At 40.6% G+C, this 20,948-nt stretch overlaps 1 protein-coding gene across 2 annotated transcripts in view; it reads left to right on the top strand.

Annotated features, from left to right (window-relative positions):
* The window catches only part of EHD4 (EH domain containing 4), a 33,626-nt gene that overhangs the window by 4,943 nt on the left and 7,735 nt on the right, over window positions 1–20,948 (top strand). Inside the window, exons 1-4 of one of the 2 annotated variants that reach the window (XM_052782179.1) lie at window positions 2,893–3,268; window positions 3,905–4,081; window positions 9,075–9,172; window positions 16,903–17,315. In XM_052782179.1, coding sequence (XP_052638139.1) covers window positions 3,228–3,268; window positions 3,905–4,081; window positions 9,075–9,172; window positions 16,903–17,315 — 729 coding nt within the window. In that variant the 5' untranslated portion in view covers window positions 2,893–3,227. Of the gene's footprint in view, window positions 1–2,892; window positions 3,269–3,904; window positions 4,082–9,074; window positions 9,173–16,902; window positions 17,316–20,948 lie in introns of those variants that run through there. The other variant, XM_052782178.1, reaches the window with a different exon arrangement.

Below are 20,948 nucleotides of genomic sequence, written 5' to 3'. Positions count from 1 at the left end.
GTATCATTGCAGTTCAGTAGCACTTTATTCTTGTTTAGTCATTTCAATAAGCAGCTAATCTGAATTTGCACTGTTGAGTTCCGAGCTAAGAATACAGATGTTGGAAATCCTGAAAGGTGCTCCATACTTCCAACTCTTTGTAAATTCTGCAAGTGTTACATGTGCAGCAATGAGCAGGCAGTGAGATTACTTTTTTTTTTTAGTCATCTAAAAGACCACCACTGCTGAACGTCCATAACCATGCCTGGCAGGTTCATGAGCTTATCATGGATAGTAATTATCCTGTCACCCTGGAGGTGTCTTATCCTGCATTCAGATCCCATTGTGTAGTTTTCTGTGACCTGGGATCTGGGACTTCTCTCGTGTGCATCTGATTCAGTACAATGTTCTTTACTGCTGTCTGGATGCTTCTTGTATGTGTTGCCACCTTAGGAATTGCTGCCTCTGTCAGCAGAAGTCTGGGAGTGACAATTCATATCAAGAGAAGAACTTAGTGAGGAGTCTCATAGAGATCCTTTCTTTTTTTAAAAGAAGGGCAATGAGTAAAAGCAAAATTGAGAGACTTAGAAGTAGAATGTTTTATTGTGGCAAGTTAAAAATCTTATTTTAGAAGTTCAAAGTATAATTGATCTTTCAAAATCAATGCTGTAGATAAGTACAGTATGGCTTTAGTGAAAATGGTAGTGGCTCTTGTGAGTTAGCCTTTGCATCCTGTTTTAGAGGGCTCTAGTCTGCAATGGTGTTCCATGAGGAGGCAGGAATACAATTCTGTGTTTTAGGTGTTTAGCTGTTTGCTACACACTTGAAAGTCCTGGGTTTCCATGCATAAAGTGTTCAACTGCTGAGCTATCAAAGGAGTTTTGTCTTCATTTTGATACATGATCTACTTTGTAAAGATGAGGGATCTGCTGCATTGTACACTCTGCATGGGCAGAGACGTTTTGAGTGTTTGGGGTTTTTTTGCTTTTGGAGAGGGGTTAGTTTTATTTCCCTGTTACTGTGCATTAGGTACAGCTTAATTCTAGAGGTAGAACAAACTGACTTTGGCATGTTCTGGAATGACTGTTCTTGTGTTCCTCCTTTCCCACAGTTTTTAGCATTGGCATTTTTTTCATTTGTTTGTTTGTAAGCAGAAAGCTGCAGGAAATGTCATGTAAATAACTGTTCTATGCTTTAAACCCCCCAGATCATAGGTTTTGCTGATTGGAGCCAGTTTGCTAAGGCTAGTGGAAAAAGATTTTTGAAATGTGTATGTAGTATGTATTTGTTCCTTAAATTCAGCTTCTGTGCACTGATCTATAAAGTCTGTGAGTATTTGGGTATTGAATTTAAAGACAGAGATTGTTCAGCAAGTACAGATACTTTGTAGAATGTTTTTTGCAGCAAAAGCAGCCTTCAAGTCCTCTCAAATATTTGTTTATGAAATTGTAATGGGTTTGTGTAGCAAGGTTTTGGTAGTGGGGGGGCTACAGGGGTGGCTTCTGTGAGAAGCTAATAGAAGCTTCCCCGATGTCTGACAAAGCCAATGCCAGCCGGCTCCAAGTCAGACCTGCCACTGGCCAAGGCCGAGCCCATCAGTGACGGTTGTAGTGCCTCTGGGAGAACAGATTTAAGAAGGGGAAAAGTTGCTGTGTAAAAAGATACTGCAGCCAGCTGAGAGGAGTGAGAACATGTGAGGGAAAAAAACCCTGCAGACACCCAGGTCAGTGCAGAAGGAGGGGGAGGAGATGCTCCAGGCGCCGGAGCAGAGACTCCCGTGCAGCCCGTGGTGAAGACCATGGTGAGGCAGGCTGTCCCCCTGCAGCCCATGGAGGTCCACGGTGGAGCAGATCTCCACCTGCAGCCCGGGGAGGACCCCACGCCGGAGCAGGTGGGTGCCCGAAGGAGGCTGTGACCCTGTGGGAAGCCCGTGCTGGAGCAGGCTCCTGGCAGGACCTGTGGCCCCCTGGAGAGAGGAGCCCACGCTAGAGCAGGTTTTCTGGCAGGACTTGCGACCCCACGGGAGACCCACACTGGAGCAGTCTGTGCCTGAAGGACTGCAGCCTGTGGGAGGGACCCACGCTGGAGAAGTCTGTGGAGGACTGTCTCCCGTGGGAGGGACCCCACGCTGGAGCAGGGGAAGAGTGAGGAGTCCTGCCCCTGGGGAGGAAGGAGCGGCAGAGGCAATGTGTGATGAACTGACCCCAACCCCCATTCCCCGTCCCCCTGCGCTGCTGGGGGGGAGGAGGTAGAGAAAATGGGGAGTGGAGTTGAACCCGGGAAGAAGGGAGGGGTGGAGGGAAAGTGTTTTAAGATTTAGTCTTTATTTCTCATTACCCTACTCTGATTTGATTGGTAATAAATTAATTTCCCCAAGTTGAGTCTGTTTTGCCTGTGACAGTAATTAGTGAGTGATCTCTCCCTGCCCTTATCTCAACCCACGAGCCTTTTGTTATATTTTCTCTCCGCTGTCCTGCTGAGGAGGGCAGCGATAGAGCAGCTTTGGTGGGCACCTGGTGTCCAGTCAGGGTCAACCCACCACTAGCAGAACAGGCATAGTGCTGTTGGATTAAGGGCCAGAAAAAAAACTATTATTCAAAGACCAATGTTAATATAGATGTGCTCAAACCTAACTAGTGCTGTCATTGGATGTAGAACCATCACCTGTGCCTGAAGAACTCTCATTTAAATCCAGCTTTGATTATGTAAAAATGTTAAATTGTAGTTGGTTAAAATTGTGGGGGTTTTTAAGAACTCCAGGGTGACATGGAACCCAGGGAATTAATAATTATGAGATGACTTGAGTTGATTGGAGAATTTTAACACTCCTGTAATGTCAAATTACAGCATACTTGAAAACGGTTTGGTCTTAATGTTGAGGTGAACGTTTTCAAGATGATGCTGTTGTAAATGAGGACAGTAGCACTCATGCTTTAAAGTTAAGCAGGGTTGTGTGCTTCTGGTTTTGAAAAGTGGCAGCTGTCATAGTGTAGGCCAGAGGAACATCGTAAGCTGGAGGCTTGCTTGATAGGCTTGGGGCTTCTCTTGCTTTTCACTTGCTGTCCAGGAAGGGATGCAGACAGGCTTTTTCTGTAAATGCATGCTCTGCTTCCATTAAGTTTTAGCATTTGAATACGCACGTCCTTCGTTTGAGACCTTCTTGTCTGGAAAGTCAAGACTTGGTGTATCAGAATTGGTCCATTGAGTATGTGCTTTCTTCATCTCTTGAGTGGATTACTAAAAGGAAGATGCAAGATGGTTTCTGCTGGTACAGCACTGCCTCTCAGAAGTATGTTACCGTTAGGCCTCAAGTTCTGCAGGTCTGACTTAGTTAACCATTACTTTTTGATATGCGGGTCAAAAGAAAAAAGTCCTTTCCTCACTCCCAAACAGATGTAACTGTATTGTCTCATAACTGTGTTATCTCTGCCTGTGGTAAGATGAGTTAAAGTTAGTAAAATCATACTGAGTTTATCGAAGGGTTAGATCTGTCAGCAGGCTGACACTGCTCATGTGCTGTTTCAGACTGCTCTCTTTTAGTACCAGCAGCACTTGTATAGGCTTGAAAATACACACAAAAGCAGCAGTGTCTTGTGGTGTAACCTACAGCGCTGGGATTGTTGGAAGAAACATCCATTTGAGTGGTTCAGGTGCTGTGGTTGAGGGAATACTTCCACCCTGTTTTTGTAAGGGGATTTACTTTATCCCTTTACCTAGTTTTTGTGAAAAACTAGAATTCAGTTGTGGTTTCTTCTTGTTTTTTTTCCCTTCCTAGTTAACAGAAATAATGAAATGCAGGAAAAATGTAATTTTATTATTCTAGAGCATTTATATCCTTGGGAATTTTCAAGCAAATTATAGGTGTTTGCTTTTGTTATCATTCCCAGTCATTCATTCTGTTACTTTATGTATTCTCCATCTTTAGATACCTGCTTGAACAAGACTTTCCAGGCATGCGGATTGGTCCAGAGCCTACCACGGATTCTTTTATTGCTGTGATGTATGGAGATTCAGAAGGAAATATTCCTGGAAATGCCCTAGTTGTTGATCCTAAGAAGCCGTTCCGCAAACTCAGCCGCTTTGGAAATGCTTTCCTGAACAGGTGAGATCTGTTTGCTTGTTGTCTTTTGATTTTTATCTTTAAATTTCTACTTGATACCACCTTCAAGCATCAGTGTTTTTTTACTAAGTTTTTTCTGCTGTACTTGTTTTGAACAGCATGGAATAAATATTCAAATACAAGCAGGAGCAGTGGTTCTTTAAGTGAATTAAAAAAAAAAAAGCAGTATTAGGTAGGGTAGTACTAGCATAGAGCTGTGTAAAACTTAAAAAAAAATTAAAAAGGTAAGGAGTGTTTATATATATATATTCAGTTATCAGAACAGAAAATCATTGTTAAAACCAGTTCACAGAGAACTGCTGAAATGCTCCACCAGCTAACTTGTTTGTAAAGCATTACGCCAGCTGGAACTCAAGATCAGTTTGGGCACAAATCTCCCTACTCAGTGAAACTGATAGGTTAGTACTATTATTGAAAATACCATCCAAAAAAGGAAAAGATCTTTTCCCTTTGATGTTGTCTTGTTCCTTTATGCTGGTCTCACCTGAGGTCTTGGTATAGCTCTTTAAAGTTGTGAGTTACTGGGATATGTAAAAAGGCCTACAAGAATGGATAATATTTGGCTATGCCTCCTGGATAAAGTACATATTCAAGGTGTTAAGTGTTTAACTAGCTGGTCTTCAAGCAGTCCTGTAGACCAGGATGACAGCGTTAGCTTCTGGATGGCTGCTGGGTATTGGCAAAAAAGGGGAAAGTTGTTCAGAGGCTGTGAGTATTGCCATGGGTAACTTAAGCAGCAGGCTGAATCATAGAATTGTTTAGGTTGTAAAAGACCTTTAAGATTATGAAGTCCAACTGTAAATATTTCCAGTTAAAAGTTATTAATAATTTTGTTCGCATTGTGCGAGCAATCACATTGTTTTCTTCCTGTATTTGATGGTGGCTTGACATGGAGGCTTGGTTTTGCAAGCCCATTAATCTAAATTGGTTCTCTTCTAACAATAAACCTTCCTGTTTGGCTGATAAACACTGGTGTATGTGTTAAAAGTTCATCATGTACAGTCTTATCTCTCACTGTGCTTATTCACTGAAGAACGTTTATAGCTGCTTATAGTTGGCTTGGCTATCACTTTGCTGAGAGATAAGAATATGTGCTCTGGGAAGCTGCAGTCAAGTCCCATTTTAAATAACAATTTTGTGGTCCAGGACCCCTTTCTGTGAGATTATTGGTTAAGTCTTGTCTTCTACATCACTGTTCTAGTTCTCTCCTTCCCCACCATTGTGCTCTCTATGAAAAGTTAATATAATTGTACTGTAAACAGTATTTTGCACAATATACAAATACTGACACAGAACATGGAGTAATACTAAATGTTTGTTTGGATTAATGTGTTACATAATTTTTTGGCTATCATCTGTCTAGCTAGTTGTGTCAGGTCCTGAATCTTAGGCAAGCAAGATTATTTGCTAGCTAAAAAGATGTATGTTCAAAGTAACCGACTAAATTATTCCAGTTCTTCTGGTGACTGTGGTATTGTTATATTGCAGTGCTATAAGCAACTGTATCTTCCCCAATATTCACATTTGCTCCTTAGTTTTGCAGCAGACATCTAGGTGCTTGTATCTCCCTAGCACCATGCTTGGCCTGCCACTATGATCATACTGCTGCTTTTTCAATACTGTCCACTCACTTCCCTTTCCTGCTTTACCTAGTTGAAAATGTCTTAGACTTTATTTCAGTATCTTTGAGTAACTTCTCCCTGTCATCTTTACCTGTGATCATACTATGTATTTTGCTTTGCCTTCTCTCATTTGCCATACTGGCAGTAACAATGCTTTGTACCCAACATTACATTTTTCACTCCTGTCCTAATATATTTCTCTCTACTCCTCTCTCTCCCTCGCCCCTGCTTTATTTTTTGAATGATTTCACAATCATAGTGTTTTGCTTTGTGGAAAAACTTAAGGTATTACTTTTAGAAGGCTATGGATGCTTAGGCTGTGAAGTCAAGTGCCCTTTTCATCTAAATGTGACATGAAAGGAAACAGTGACTGAGGTAATGGAGAAACTAAAAACAAAGAAGACAGTAGAACAATCAAGGCTTGTACTTACTAATTAGCCGCATTAATTTATTGATGTTACCTTGCCTCTTTTTTCCATGACCCCTTCTTATTTTCCCCTGTATCTCACTGCTTGTGATAGATGTCTCTGTAAGGCTCCTGAGTGTAGAAACTTGTCTTTTATTTCTCCTGTGTACTTTTAAGGAAAGTTGGGGGAGAAGGGGATGGGGACAGGACATAGAGTGCCCTTGGATGCTGGTTAAAATAAGTGAGGAAAGAATATTGCAGTATACCAGAAGATCATGGTAATAAATTGGTGCTGCTGAGAAGAAACACGAGGTCCTGCTCTATTCTAATGGGTATTTGAATGGACACAAAAAGGAGTATAAATTCTTAGTCGATTCTTTGAGTTGTCCAAATTTAATCTAAAAAAAAAAAAAAATCATGTGTTTTCATTTTTGCAAACAATGTAACTTATTTTTGCAAGGATAGTCTAACATTGCTGGTTTTCTTTAACAATAGTTTTACAATAATGTGAAAAACATGACAGTACCAAAGGTCTAATGTGTCACAAGCAGTTACAGTCACCTCATTCACACAACTGGTTTTTTATGAAGCTTTTTTTTGTGAAGGTCTGTTGTCATTAAAGTAGACAGTATGTAGTTTTGCTTTTTGAGGCAGAACTTAAAAATCACACTTCTTGCAGGTCATGTAAGAAATAGTGGTCCAGAGCCAAATCTCAATGTCAAAAAGAGATACTCAGATACAATTAGCATTACAGTTTTAAGTTGTCTGAAATATTAGTTTTATGTAAGATTTTTTAACCCATCTGTTGTCTTTAGATTATGGATATATTCTAAAAGCTGCAGCCAGTTAATTCTGAGTTTATCCATCTATTTCATATTCTTTTCCTGTATACTTTCCTTCTCCCTTTGCCACTAATGACTGCTGTGAAGACTGCAATGTCTTTCCATTTCTGAGGCCTGTAGTTCTCTATTTTCTTGCACAGCCTTTTCCAGCTGTCCCAGTTTGGGTGATGCCTAAGTGAAAATACTGCTGTATTGTTCAGCTGAAATAATGGTGCCTGTTGTCTTGTATGGTAGGCCTAGAAAGATCTCAGTGATACTAAAAAAAGTGCTGGGCTTTCTAATAGTGATTGGAAAAAAAAAAAAAAAGAAAATTTAGTCTTCACACTGTTCCAAATTTATGAAAGCTACTTCATGTTGTACATACTAGTGATGTATATTTTTGTAACAGTTGACATGGTTAAATGTGTTTTCTTTGTTGCTTATGCATGTCCACTATGCTTCCACAAAATGTGTTTGCTTTAACATAGTGTCTCCTTTAGGTTTTGGAAAGTTCAAAAAATGTTACTTTATTCAATAGTACCTCACTGCTCTTTCAAATGCATCTCTTAAAAAGATTAGCCTTAGTGGAAAAGTTTGCTTCAGGATATGCAGTATTTTCTACACCTGATGTTTCACTAAAAACAAACACCACCCCCACCCCCCACCCCCCCCCAAAAAAACCCAAAACAAAAAAGGGTAGTGCTGTTTACATACCTTAAGGTTTTATCAGACGAAGGTGGCTGCTGTTTTCTTATTCCCCTCTTGGGTTTCAGTGAGGGGCGTAGCTGATGCTGCTGTTTCTGTTGTACCCAAGAAGAGATGCTGTGTGCTTTTGTTACAGACTCGTTACTACAAGGACACCTGAAAAACAAGGTGAAGTGAGGTGTAAAGATTTTTTTTTTCTTCCTGATTTCCTTTGAATGATCTGAATCATTATCTGTCCAAAAATAGCTTCCAAATTTTGATATATCTTATGTTTTGTGTGATATTTGACTGCCTGAATTCGTCTTAACTCAGATTATCTTTGATCTTAAAGTTTTTGTTTGACCTTGGTACGGTTAAAATTTGCTGTCGGTGATACCCTGTTTCTTGAGGTAGTGTGCCTTCTAAAGCGATGGGTTAACACAGGGCAGCTCTCCTATGGCCTGAGCCTGCAGCTTAACTCTGTGCTGGGCTGCCTCCGGGACAATGGCTGCCAAGCTCTGCAGATTCACAGGAGGAGGGCAGGTTACACTGTCTGCTTGCTAGTACGTCTTCAGCTGCTACCCCTTAAGAAGATTAAACTCTTACGCAAATCTCTTAAAGGCAGTTTATGATGAAGGGAGGTGAAGTTCTTCAGTCCTGCACTGTCCCAGAAGCATCAGAGTAGTTTGGATTTAACACACAAAGTGTTTTTTGCATAACTCTGAGGCCTCGTGAATTATTTATTTTTCATAATACCACCATTGAATTTGTCTCCCATCACAGAGGCAGGAGATTATTGTTTAGAGCCTGCTGTGTGTAATTTGAACTGTCGATTCTGGCAGTGTTAAAGCTTTTGCTCGGTTTGTGGGAGAAATACTGTTGTTTTTCAGTCCTCCACAAGCCCCACCTAAGGAGGGTGGTAGGTTGGAGACAGGGACTGTTCAAATGCTGCCAGACCAGCTGAGGGGGTGACTTGCCAGTAACTGGAATATAAACATGTTGTCAGTATGGCTTTCTGCCCACTCCCCTTTTCTTTTGAATCTCTTTGAATTTGGGAAAATGTTGGAGTATCTGAAGTATTGTTTGTTGTGTATACCAGTTTTACTCCTAGCAAAATGTTTGTTTTATGCAGTGTTTTTAACGTTGCATGTATGGCCCATGTTGTCAGCTCTTGCACTGATAAAATTCCAAATTTTGCTTAGACATATATATGGTTTTATAAGGTTTTCTAGTGGTTTTTTTAACAGCTCTCTTTACATTTTGTTTTCTTGAACATGTATGGTTGCCAGACATAGGGGTTCATTAGGGCTTAAGAAACTTTTTTGTTAAAAATCTCACTCAAGTCTTTCTAAAAACAGATATATGAAGGGGAGCTCTCAAGGGACAATGTACATGTGAGCTAGAGCTATTGTTAATGTTTTTTCTCTCCTCCTTTCCTGCAGGTTCATGTGTTCTCAGTTACCTAACCAGGTACTGAAGAGCATCAGTATCATTGACAGCCCTGGCATTCTCTCTGGAGAGAAGCAGCGCATCAGCAGAGGTGAGTTGCAGCACTTGAAAATAACCGAGCTCACTATTTTTGCTGTACTGGACAAGTCATCATCCTAATCTGTTGGAGGCCTGTTTTAGTGGTTTTGAGTGGTGGTGTGTCCCAAACTTTCTTACTACAAGGCCTGTTAAACCCATGTTTTAAGGCTGGAAGTAGGGTTTGGAATTTTCTCTCTTGAAAACTGGTGGGGTTGGGATTTCTATCATCCTGCTGCTATGGCTGCAAATGGCTATGGTTGCATGGTCTGTTGACTAATTAGTGCTTTGACGCTCCTGAGAAAAAGCCTTATTTCCATCATTTTAATTGCTTTCCACAAAGTAATAATGAAGAGACTCATATATACTATTGAAGTTCATGAATGAAGAAATGTTTCGTAATAGCTATAGCTCTTCAAGCTGGTCATGTTTAAAAACTGAGGCGTTTGGGCTATAAATAAGGTGCTTTTATTGTAGGCACAGCTGCTAGTGTTGCTTCTTAAGGTTGCTCAGTCGTAATATAATTTTTAGTCAAAAGAGTTAAGGTAGCAGGAGGAAGAGGGAATGAGAATATTTTTTTAATAAAATGAAAATTCTGTGAAGAACTGAACCTTGTCTTTAACATGCTCTTTAAGAAATTAGCCTGTCTTTGAGAAACTATTAAAACAGCATGAGGTAAATAACTTTGTTCTTTGTTTCCTTCAGCTGCATTTAAGCGCATGTCAGAGGTTTCTGTGGAGTTGCAAATGGTAGCGATCCAGTGTGTGGCTTATGCTGCCCTCTGTTTTCAGACCTTTGCTTAAGAAATGGAAACTTGGGAGGGGGAAGTAATCAGTTCTTTAACATACCACATCTGGCATTTTCTGAGGAAATCCTGGAATGAGCACAATATATGCCAGCTGTGCAACCATAGTTTTGTCTTTACATTGCAGTGACAGAATAAGAGACTAATTTAAGACTGTGATCTAAACTATGCTTGCTTAGTAAACTGGTCTGCTAGATGTTTCTGGATTCTTTGTTCAGTGTCTGAATGTGGTTTTTGTCCTCTTTATTGCTCATATAGTCAGGTAAAACATTCATCATGGGGTGAGCTGTGTTTTCCTGTATGTGATATATTGGTGAACTAGCAGAGATGAACAGCAATGAGTGCTCTACCTCTGTGCAAGCAAAGGCTTGAATGTTGCCAAACCAGATGAGTAAAACAAATACTGCAAGCTGCCACTCTTATTTCTAGGCAGAAATTACCACATGTGTAGCTAACCATCTTTAATCTTCTCATAAGATGTCCACAAAATATTTTAAGTCTCAGTTTACACAGAGTCTGATAAAATCAAAGATGGTCTTAAATCTCCTACTTCTGCTTCTCTGTTACGGATTCTAGCTCCCTTTTTCCTCCACCAAGAAAAATCAGGCTCATCTTTCTCCCTCTCTGCTTCTTAAATCAAGGGAAAATGATGCTTGGCAGCATTCAAGTATCTGCTGCCACTTCTATAACAGTGTGGAAGCAAACATGAAATAAGCAGAAAACTAGAGCATGATATTAATATGCCACTGAAAAAGTAAGCAATTGTATGACAAAATTCGACACCGTTAGGGATTGCTGTGGAAGTAAGTCCCAGACTTCGCATGTGGGATAGTTGTGTTTCACTTCAGGTTATGTTTCACTGGTAATCCTGTGTTTGTTAAAGGACCATGGCTCTTCACTGCCATCTAGAATTGCTCTTGTAACTTAACATGTGACTGTTTTTCCTTTATTGCTCAGAATTCTTGATGGTATGTGCCTTGTCAATTGCTTTTATGGCCTAGCTGGCCTGCCCTTTGATATGGTAGACTTTCACCTAAGCTGACAGTGCTGAGTCATAACCTCTAACTCTTACCTGTTTCGCAGGCTTTAACTTGACTAGTTTGCATTTCATGAATTTTCTTTCAATGTGTGAAAGATTGTCTTGAATATGTAACTTGACATAGTTCTTTTATCACAGACATGGTTCTCCTGTATGCAGTTTAATCAGTGTGGTTGTACTCTAAATAAGGTTTTGGGAGTCAGTTTTAGAGCGCTGTTCTCTCTGTGCCCCAGGTTTGCAGGGCATCTGCTGCCAAGGTTTAAGGTTTCATATACTTAGGTATCAGCATACATGAAGTACCTACAAGTCACTGTATGAACCTATTGCATGCACTTACGATTAGGCAATACTGTGCTCACCCGTGTCTGAAATACTGCATAGTCAGATACATTTCCTCTGTATGACTTTTGGGTTGCTTATGCAGTTTTCATACAGGTGGTTTTGTGGAGGTGGAGTACAAACTTGACTTGTCCTGTGGTGCTGCACACAGCAAAGCCTGTCTGACCTGCTTCCTGCAGGAGTTGGACTGACTTTGACATATTTATGCTACAAGTCTAATTTAGCACATTTTGAAGTTTGAGTTGCTTAGATTACTTTTTAAATCACTGTGTGCCAATGTGACCAGGATTCTACAAGATGTTTTCTGCTGTCCCTAAATGTGTCTCTGTTGGAGAAGGTTCTGTTTGTACACCTTCAGACCAACAACAGTTTTTTCCTACAAAATGTGTGTTGTCACCTCTTAAATTCACTGGCTGCTTCTCACTGAAAAAGGTTGCAGCTGATATGCTTCACTATGGGAACTGCCATTTCCTTTCACTGTGAAGGTGATTACAGACTTAAACATAGGGATGCTTTTTTGTGCTTGCCAGGAAAGCCTAAATACACAGGGTGATTCTTCAGAATTCCTTTTCTGACAATTTCACAATTTCGTATTTCAAAATTTTATAGTTAAGCAAATTTTTTAGGCTTTTGGTTTCTTTCTGTTTATGTCTTAAACTTTTGTTTTCCTTATGAATCTTGCTGCTATTTTCTAAATAATATATACAAGATGAGATTTTTCATAATTCGGTAATGGAATATGACATTTAATAACACCTGATGGGTAGATGCTTTCTATTCTTAGCTGCTTTCTTAGATCTTTCTATTCTGCACATTGTTGGTGTCTGTTCATATCTGAGTTTTTAAATTAGCTTTCTAGAAGTTTAGCTTGTTTCTAACATTGGTGAGCAGCAATTTTTCTTATTGGTGATGTTTTAATGTGTTTGATGGAAGAATAACATTACAGGACCTCAGTGTTAAAACCTTCACTTTTTGCTGTTGGTGGTTTTTTCCATCTTCCCATGAGTAACTGCTTAACTATTTACTTATGAATGGATGTAACACCTGCATAATGATAGAGTTTGACAGGTATCACTAGGAGTAGGGTGTAGCAAAGCAATCAAATGTTAACTTCCAGTTTTAAAATGCAGGAAAACAGTAAAGGGACTATGTAAAAATACAGGATATACACTACTTACCAGCATGTTTTATTTATAACTCTGGAAAGCATCCAGGCCGTGGATGAAGGAGCTGATTGCTTTCTGAAGGGTCAAAAATACATGCAGAGCGCAACATTCAAAGCTGTCTGTCTTGAACACACCTTTCCAGCTCCTGTTGTCGGCAGGAGGATGTGCCAGAAGCTTCCTGCCTGTCAGTTCAGGGGCTGCGTAAGTGGCTGGAGGAGAATGTGCAGACGTGTGCCAGCATTGTCCCCCGTCAGACAATGCCCGTCCCTGTGCCGCTTCTGCAGCATCACTGGTGACGTTCACAAAGCCCGTGTCAGACAGAAACGTGTGTATGGTCTGCAATATTTGGAAGGAACAACGAGAGGAGGAAGGAGGAGCAATGTCTGGCAGGGTGTGGGGAGGAGCTGCTTTTAGAAAGGGGGGGGGGTTGGTAATCATGAACCATGAGTGGCATGAAGGCAAGGGTTTCAAGTATGGGGAAAGAGCTCAGAGGAGAATGGAGGATATTGGTTAGCTTACATTTTTGGAACTGGAGTTACTTAAATACAGGTAACTTTCTCAGTTCAATCTGGCTTGTGAAAATGCAGTCATGGATTAAGTTAGGTGACGCGTATAGTTGCAGCGTTTTGTCAGGCTTTCCCTTGCAGTGAGACGCTGTACATTCCCCTTAGGATTAGTCCAGCAACAGGAGTGCAGTAAGAGTGTTGTCCGGGGTGCTGGATTGAGACAGGCTTTCGTTAACATAACTGAAAACCTCCACCCCGGACAGCAAAAAGTGCACCTTTCTATGTAGGACTGAGCTCCATTTGAAAGACGGGGCAGTTTAGATGCTCACCCGTGGCAAAACATTAGAAGAACAGCAGATTGGGCAGGGGGGAAAGGCTGCTCTTATCCAAATTGTGTTGTAGCCTTGGTTTTGGTACTTAGACAGCAATGGCAGGTGGGATCACTCCGGCACCCTGCCTGCCCCTGATTCATCTGGTGAGTGGGTGCTCTTCTCTGAGCTTGGAGGCTCCTCACTGCAGCCTTCATCTGAGAGGTGCCTCTGCTGCTGCGCCAGTGGTGCCAGCCCCAGGGGTGGAAGAACTGGACACTCTGCCTGTCTGTGCTCAGAGAGGATGGGTGCAGCCCATCAAGCCTCCCTAATTGTTTTCTGAATTGCAAAAGCTTGGGGAGATGGTATTAGGGCAAGTCAGAAATTATTTACCTTGGGCCCACAAGGGAAAGCCTACCATGTGTTCAAATCTTTATTACTAGCTGGCACAGAAAGTTGACCCACGCTCGTACTGTACGATTGCACAGCTGTATCTTTGAGTATGGCTGGTGGCTGTCATGCACGGGGCTGGTGCTTTGCCCTGTGCTAATGACACATGAGAGCTCATGATCATTCCTCCCCCCATCAGTGTTTCCAGGACTGGTAACCACATGCAGTTTCTCTCCAACTTTTTTCTCTTCCACATCATTTCATTTTGTTCTCCTCTGTGGTCTCTGCTCAGCCCCTTACTGATGCCCAACAGTTATGCCTCTGTTGGAGGCACCAACTCTCTCCTTCCCTGCAGCTTGGGATGAGCTCAAGAGCTCTGTAGTGCTGCTGGTGGATCACTGCTCCCTCTGCTCCATAGCTGGGTACAAGGGTGACTTGTGACTTTCTAATATGTATTGCAAGTAGATGTTGTACCTGGTGAGACATAGATCCTCAGGCTGGATATAATTGCTGACATGAGTCACTGGGAGCAAACCTTTGAAGAATTAGCAACAGTAGAGCAGCAAGAGGCTGAGAAGTATCAACACCAAATTTTTTTGGTCAAGTTTTCCAAACTAGTACTGCTCAACTTTGAAAGTCCTAATCCACGCACAGGTACTGTATGTGAGAGAATCCTAAATGCGTTGTGTCTCAGTGCTGGAATATTTAACCATGTATTACTTCTCTGTAGTTCAGATATACTCTAATGTGTAACCACTGAGCCTGTATATAAAATAGGTTCACTTCTAATGACAAATTTTTATTAAAATGAATAATTTTTTCAGATTTTTTTTTGAGGTCTTTTTCTTACCCATTTTCAACAAGTCGACTTTTCTTTCTCAAAGCAAATGCCTCATTAATATTTAATTCATATTTAAAATAAATTTATTGTTAGTTAACGTAGACTGGTTGACTGTACAATTGTTTTTACAGTTCAAAATGCATCAAATGTGTGGTGGGAATTTATATATTTAATCAGCCTTATAAGTCACTTTCTCACATATCCATTTGTGGAAAACTTAATAGAATTTAACTTGCTTAATTTTGCAATTTTATGTATTTCATTTCAAGCATATTTGCTTCTACATGAGTGAAATCAGAATAGGTTATTGTGTAGCTCAGATTTGTGCACTGTTGTCACATGCAAGTGACATACAAGATCTCGCTTATCCCTTTCTTTCATGCTAAATTTTTGTAAAGATAAATTAACTCATACTGGTTTTGATTAGATTGTTAGTGTGAAGAGAGAAGAGTTGTCTTCAAGCTGTATTGTGCAGCTTTCCTCCTTGCCCCCACCTTTCATCTCGTGTTCAGCCCTTCAGGAACTGGTCACAGGAAAGAACCTGTGAAAGTACCAGAGCAGCATTATCTGGAAAGGGGATGGATTTTGCATTCCTTACAAAGTAATCCTTTTAATGGGAAAGATTATGATGGCTTTTTTTTTTTTTTTGTATAGCCAGTTAATGAGTCTGACCTGCATCCTTTTGGATCCTAATAACACCTTTTTAACATAGCCCCCTCCTTTCAGTTTGAGGTGTCTGTGCTGGATTTTTAGTGAAGCTTTATGATTTTTGGGGGGGGCAGGGGGGGCAGGGAAGACAGGTAACTGGGGACACTTTCTTACTATTAACTAGAATTCCTGGATTTCATTTCATATGCTATTTGTAATTTTTAAACAAAAGACAAGACTGAGTTCTTTCCTGTGTTGCTAAACATGCACAAGTATGTTCCATGACAAATCTGGAGTTCACCATTTTTTCTTACTACTTTCATGTTGTCTGCTTTTCTTGATGTTGGCCCTAGTCAGGTTCTACTGGAAAGCAACTAAAGTTAATTTGCTTTTGGGTTCCCTGTTAAAGACCACCAACTTGAAGGTATAATGAATAATGACTTGACTGAACTTGACTGTCTCCATACCCTTTTATTTATACTGTTTAAAAGATGCTAGGGAGAATGAGGAAAAGTGCTTGTATCTGGACCAGGTGTATGAAGTGTTTGGATAATTGGCTCATGTATGAGTAGTCTAAGTGGGTTTTCTTTGCTGGGGGATTGGCGGTTTAAAGGCTTATCTTGCACAGCTGAGAAATGACCAAAGACACCCTGGAGGGCTCACTGGTGGTAACTGAGCTTGCTTTGCTGTTGGCATTTAAATATATGCTGCTGGGAGCAAAACTGTTGATTCTGTTTGGCTTACTTATGCCAGTCCTTGCATTTTGACTGCTCCCTCTTTCAGCTCTGATTTCTTTCTGAGAGGAAGAGGAGGGGTGGGATGTCAGCTCCCAGCTCATACGTTGCTGTTCCTTACTCAAACAAAATGAGTCACATCCATGCCAAGCCCAATGCCACATCACTAGTAGTGATTCTCTGCGGATAAAATGTGTCACTTCTGAATAAGGAGTTCCTGAATACTGTTTGTTGTGTGGATTATGTACCGGCTGCACTTACAAAACTGTTCAGACAGGTGCTATGAATACGTCTTCCTTTAAGAACATCAAAAAACTTGTTTGAGATGATCAGAAAGGTCGCTGCTCGTGTTCTGTAACCTGTCACATCCCCAAAGCCATCAGCAATGCAGGCACATTACTTGTAAATTGTATCTCTGAGTCTGCTGTGGCCAAAATAAGCAAGTGTTGCAGTGCAAGGAGAGATGAGTTTAGAAATGGTTTTAAAATCCAAATATTTTTCATTGCTGACCTACGCTGGAGTGCTGCACTAACATTCCTTGTTAGTACAGATAGGCAGTGTTACAAAAGTGGCTGGTGTTCACAGTGACGAAGAGAGCTTGTGATAAGAGCCCCACAGACCTGCTTAGCTTGGGTGCTCTACAGGAGCCAGAACTCCTGAGAAGAGGCAGACATGGGCCTGAGATGGTAACTCACAGCAGCACAAAAGATAATGACCTAAGAGATGGATAGCAAGGTTGAAGGAGGGGCAGTGATAAAAACAAAAGGTAGTAATAGTGAGACCGGTCTAAGGAAATGCAGGGTACAGTTGTCCTGACCTCATTGTCCACAGACGCTCTCCTACAGGTGGTTCATCTCCTCTTTTCCCCCAGGCAGATGCTATGATCCCCTTGTTGTCTATCCCCAGCCCTACCTTCTCTGAGACTCTCTTTTCTGAATGGTAGGACTGTAATAGTGTATTCTTCCTTCAGGCTACGACTTCTGCCAAGTTCTCCAGTGGTTTGCTGAGAGGGTCGACCGCATCATCCTACTTTTTGATGCCCATAAGCTGGATATATCTGATGAGTTCTCAGAAGCTATTAAGTCATTCCGGGGCCAGGATGACAAGATTCGAGTAGTGCTTAATAAGGCTGACCAAGTGGACACACAGCAGCTGATGAGGGTCTACGGTGCTCTTATGTGGTCCCTGGGAAAGGTGATCAACACTCCAGAAGTGCTGCGGGTGTACATTGGCTCCTTCTGGGCCCATCCTCTCCGAAACACAGAGAATCGGAGACTCTTTGAAGCCGAGGCACAAGATCTTTTCAAGGATATCCAGAGTCTCCCGCAGAAGGCAGCTGTGCGGAAACTCAATGATCTCATTAAGAGGGCAAGACTTGCAAAGGTAAGAAAAGATAAAAAAACTAGATTAATTGAATGAGCAGTCTCTTCGGTATGTCCTTTCTCAGCCTTCCCAATCTTTCTCTACCTATAAACAGTGTGTTTTTCAGCAAATGGATTGAATTGTCAGGTTTTTCAAGCAAGAGGTAGCCACTCAGGATATAGAAGCAAGTAGGAGGAAATCGAGACTTGTGCTGGGATGCCTCCCTAACTTTAGAGAAGGGTTTTGATGGTTTTTTTTAGGGCATTAAAGCTATTGTTTGGTTGGTATGGGAATGATTTTTTTTTTTTTTTTTTAACGCTCTGCAGCCAGGCAATCTTAATGTTACTTTTTGGAGATAAACCTTTGGGGTTTTTTTTATTTTTATTTTTTTTTTTTAATTTAACAATAGTTGTTATGTAAAGAACACTTTAAAAAAAAAAAAAAAGAAGAAAAAGGGGGGCGAAAAACCACAACCAAAGCTATCCACATGCAACCTTCCATATGCTTTTTTGCATATTAATGCCTTAATGCATACTATCAATCAGCTGCAGTGGAAAAACACTTTGACTAAATGCATTTGTTACACCCTAGAATACAAGATTGATTTAAAAGCCTCACTCTTGGTGAAGCACAGATACTGATGAATTGGAGAGATGCTTGTGCATTAGATTGAAAATCTTGAGCCTCTCCAATTGTATCTTCTTCATTCCCAGTTACAGAGACACTTGGGTGATACAGACTTTGTGTCATCATATCCAGAAAAAAACATGTCTCGTTATCCAGGAACATGAGTTACGTGCCCCACTGTAGGTAGCCCCTGTCACCATTCCCCTTGTTTTCAGCTCTGGAGGAGTACATGCATTGTGTGCAAATTACAGTCACTAACTAGTGTGCATGGGCAGGCTGTGTGCTACAGTGCTGTGACTGTCTACAGCTGACTCTTGAAAACCTTTAAAATTTTTTTTTTTATAGGTCTCTAGTTATCTTTGATGAATGAGTGGATGTCACTGTAAAGCTTGGTGAATTATCACCAAGTTTTAATTACCCATTTGTAAAACCTTCCAGTTATATTTTACACTAATCTTCAGACTACCTGCTTAACAATGCTGGCTTCATCTGTCCTTTCTTCTCACAGCCTGACTAGAATAAGCTTTGGCTGCAGTCTGAAATATTTCTTTGCCTGTTTCTCTGATTCTGCAGTGAGTTTCTTTTATTGTAGCACTGCAGCTGCTGTAAGAATAACAGTTAAAAGCACTGCCAAGCTTCTCTTTGTTTTGAAAAGCTCAAGAACAAAATGAAAATTGATGATTCAAGAATTACAATTTATCATTTGGAAAATTGGAAAAGAAGGAAAACTAACCTCAGAAATACTTGGGGGGAAAGCTGGTGGTACCGGACAGAAATTCTAATTTCCTATGCAGTTATCAAACAGAACATCAGTTGAGTTAATGCAGTTGGAATACATTTTCCTGTGGACTTCTAAGCAAAAATGAAGAGGACTTGCACTTAAATTGATAAAAAAATAGTCGTAGGGGGATGTATACCACTTCCTATGCTGGCTTGCTTAATTCTCTGAATATAATGATACACTTAAAGGGTTGGGGGGGGGGGTGGGGTTGTGGCCTGATCTTTAGGGCACCCCATAGCAGTTGCTTCCTTGAAAATTCCATTTAAAGTCACATTCCTGATGATATTGTGTTAAAAGTTGCTATGATCTCAATCTGTTTTGTCGATGTTGTTGGCAGCTTTTTGCTTTCATTTGTGACAATTGTTTTGGAAGTGGAAAAGTGTCAGATGAATTGTCTTTAGGTGTTTCTATGTAATGTAAAATAAAAATGGTTAAAGGTGAATACAAAATACTATGCTCGTAGGGCATGTTAATTAGACAGCTGTTGAAGGGGAATAAACTGTTTAACTGCAGGAAAGCAGCAATGTAATATTTCGTGTTGTCTTTCTGTCATCCAAACTGAACCTAAAGTACTGACACTCAAAATCATTTTTTACAGCATTGCATGATATTTTTTTTGTCCTATTTCATGCCATTCTGTTCTTAATCTCTTCTAAAGCATGTACAGTAACAAAACCCAAAAGCAAACCGTTAACTTGCTGTCAAATTTGGGCGTTAGGCTTTTATCTTTTTCTTTTTCCTTTTTTTTTTTTTTTAAAGTTCTGTGACTCACTATACCATTTTGAAGATGGGAACTGTTCTTATCTACAAGAAACACATGTGCATACTGGCAGACCTTAGACTACTTAGCATACGCATGTGAAGCTGTTACTGCTTGTGAACTATAAACATACTTTTCTGGTTTCGCTCAAAGTATTATTTTGAACATTAGATCCATAAAATTACTTACAATTACTTATAAACTCTCTTAAAAATATCCTTGTTGAATCAGTTCTGTCATTCTGGAGAAAAACTCATATCTACACTGTTACAAAATTTCATGGTTTTATGGAGAAACCCTGCTTCTTTATGCTGGGTTGTTGTTTTTTTTCTCTTCTGTAGAAATCTAAATTTATCTGCAGTTAAAATGCATGCACTTGTTTTAGGTATGAGGAAGTGATGTGTGAAAGTTGTGATCGTAAGACGTGCAAATAAAAACTGGTTACACCATTTTTCTTTAAAAACAAAGAAATTTTTTTCTTCCAGTTTCCAGTAAGCCTCCCAAATAAGTAAGGAAAAGAATGGGAGAGCACTATACAGATTGTGTAAGGTTTGTACAGAATACTGTAAGGCACATTCTGTCGTGTTTTGGTAGGTATTAAGTATTATACTTACACCACATCTATGTAATCACTTTTTCCTACTGATGCTTTTTTGTGGTAGTCTGTCTTCCCCCAGTCTTCAAAATTTCAGCTTTTTACGGCTCAATGGTTTGATAGACGTTCTTATTTTTAACCTTTTTTTCTGTGTGTGTGTGTGAAAATTGTAAGTAACTTCTGTTTTGGAAACAGCTGCATCCTTTTTTAATGAAGAAGGACCTGAGTTCTGTAAAGATTTATCCTGTTGTGGAGGTCATTTGACTTCAGTGGTCCTGGCCGGGTCAGAGCTTAGGAAAGCAGTTTGATTATGTCAAGTTGTGATAGATGCGCATTGCTTCTAAAAGAAGGCTGCCCTTGTGCTTCCCTCTCTTGTGCAGAACGAGTGTCAGTGTCCACACAATGAAGTGGGTAAGTCAACTCGCCTCAGTTAAGAAGTGAGTCCGTTTCTGTCCTGGACCAGACCACTCGCTGTGTGGCCAAACAGATCCTTTTAGTGGTGAAAGGTGGTGGGAGGGTGGTAAAGGTGAAGAGGTGAATGGTTCAGGGTAAGGGTGGAAGGGAGGGTGCATGGGCAGGGTGGATGTTTTGATGGCAGTGCTGGGTTAGCTTGATCGTGGCAGATGGGAAACTCGAAGAGCTCTGCAAGTATCAATGTGTTTTAGGACTTGTCATCCTAAATTAATGTCTTTCCTTATATGCTGGAAAGGCTCTACTTTTCTCCCTAAGGCTTCACAAGGCGGCCATGGCATGCTGTTCTTATAGTATACTGACTGCTCTGTTGTCCTCTGGTGGCTGCATAAATATAGACTATAGGTCCTCGCTTTTCTGGGAGTGAATAGGTAGGAATGCAGTGTCACTTCAACTAGATAGCCCTGCCGCTTAGCATAC

Source organism: Harpia harpyja, chromosome 3 (assembly GCF_026419915.1).
Source record: "Harpia harpyja isolate bHarHar1 chromosome 3, bHarHar1 primary haplotype, whole genome shotgun sequence".
Classification (NCBI taxonomy): domain Eukaryota; kingdom Metazoa; phylum Chordata; class Aves; order Accipitriformes; family Accipitridae; genus Harpia; species Harpia harpyja.
Note: the sequence above shows the minus strand (reverse complement) of the source record. Positions and strands in the feature narration are given on the sequence as shown.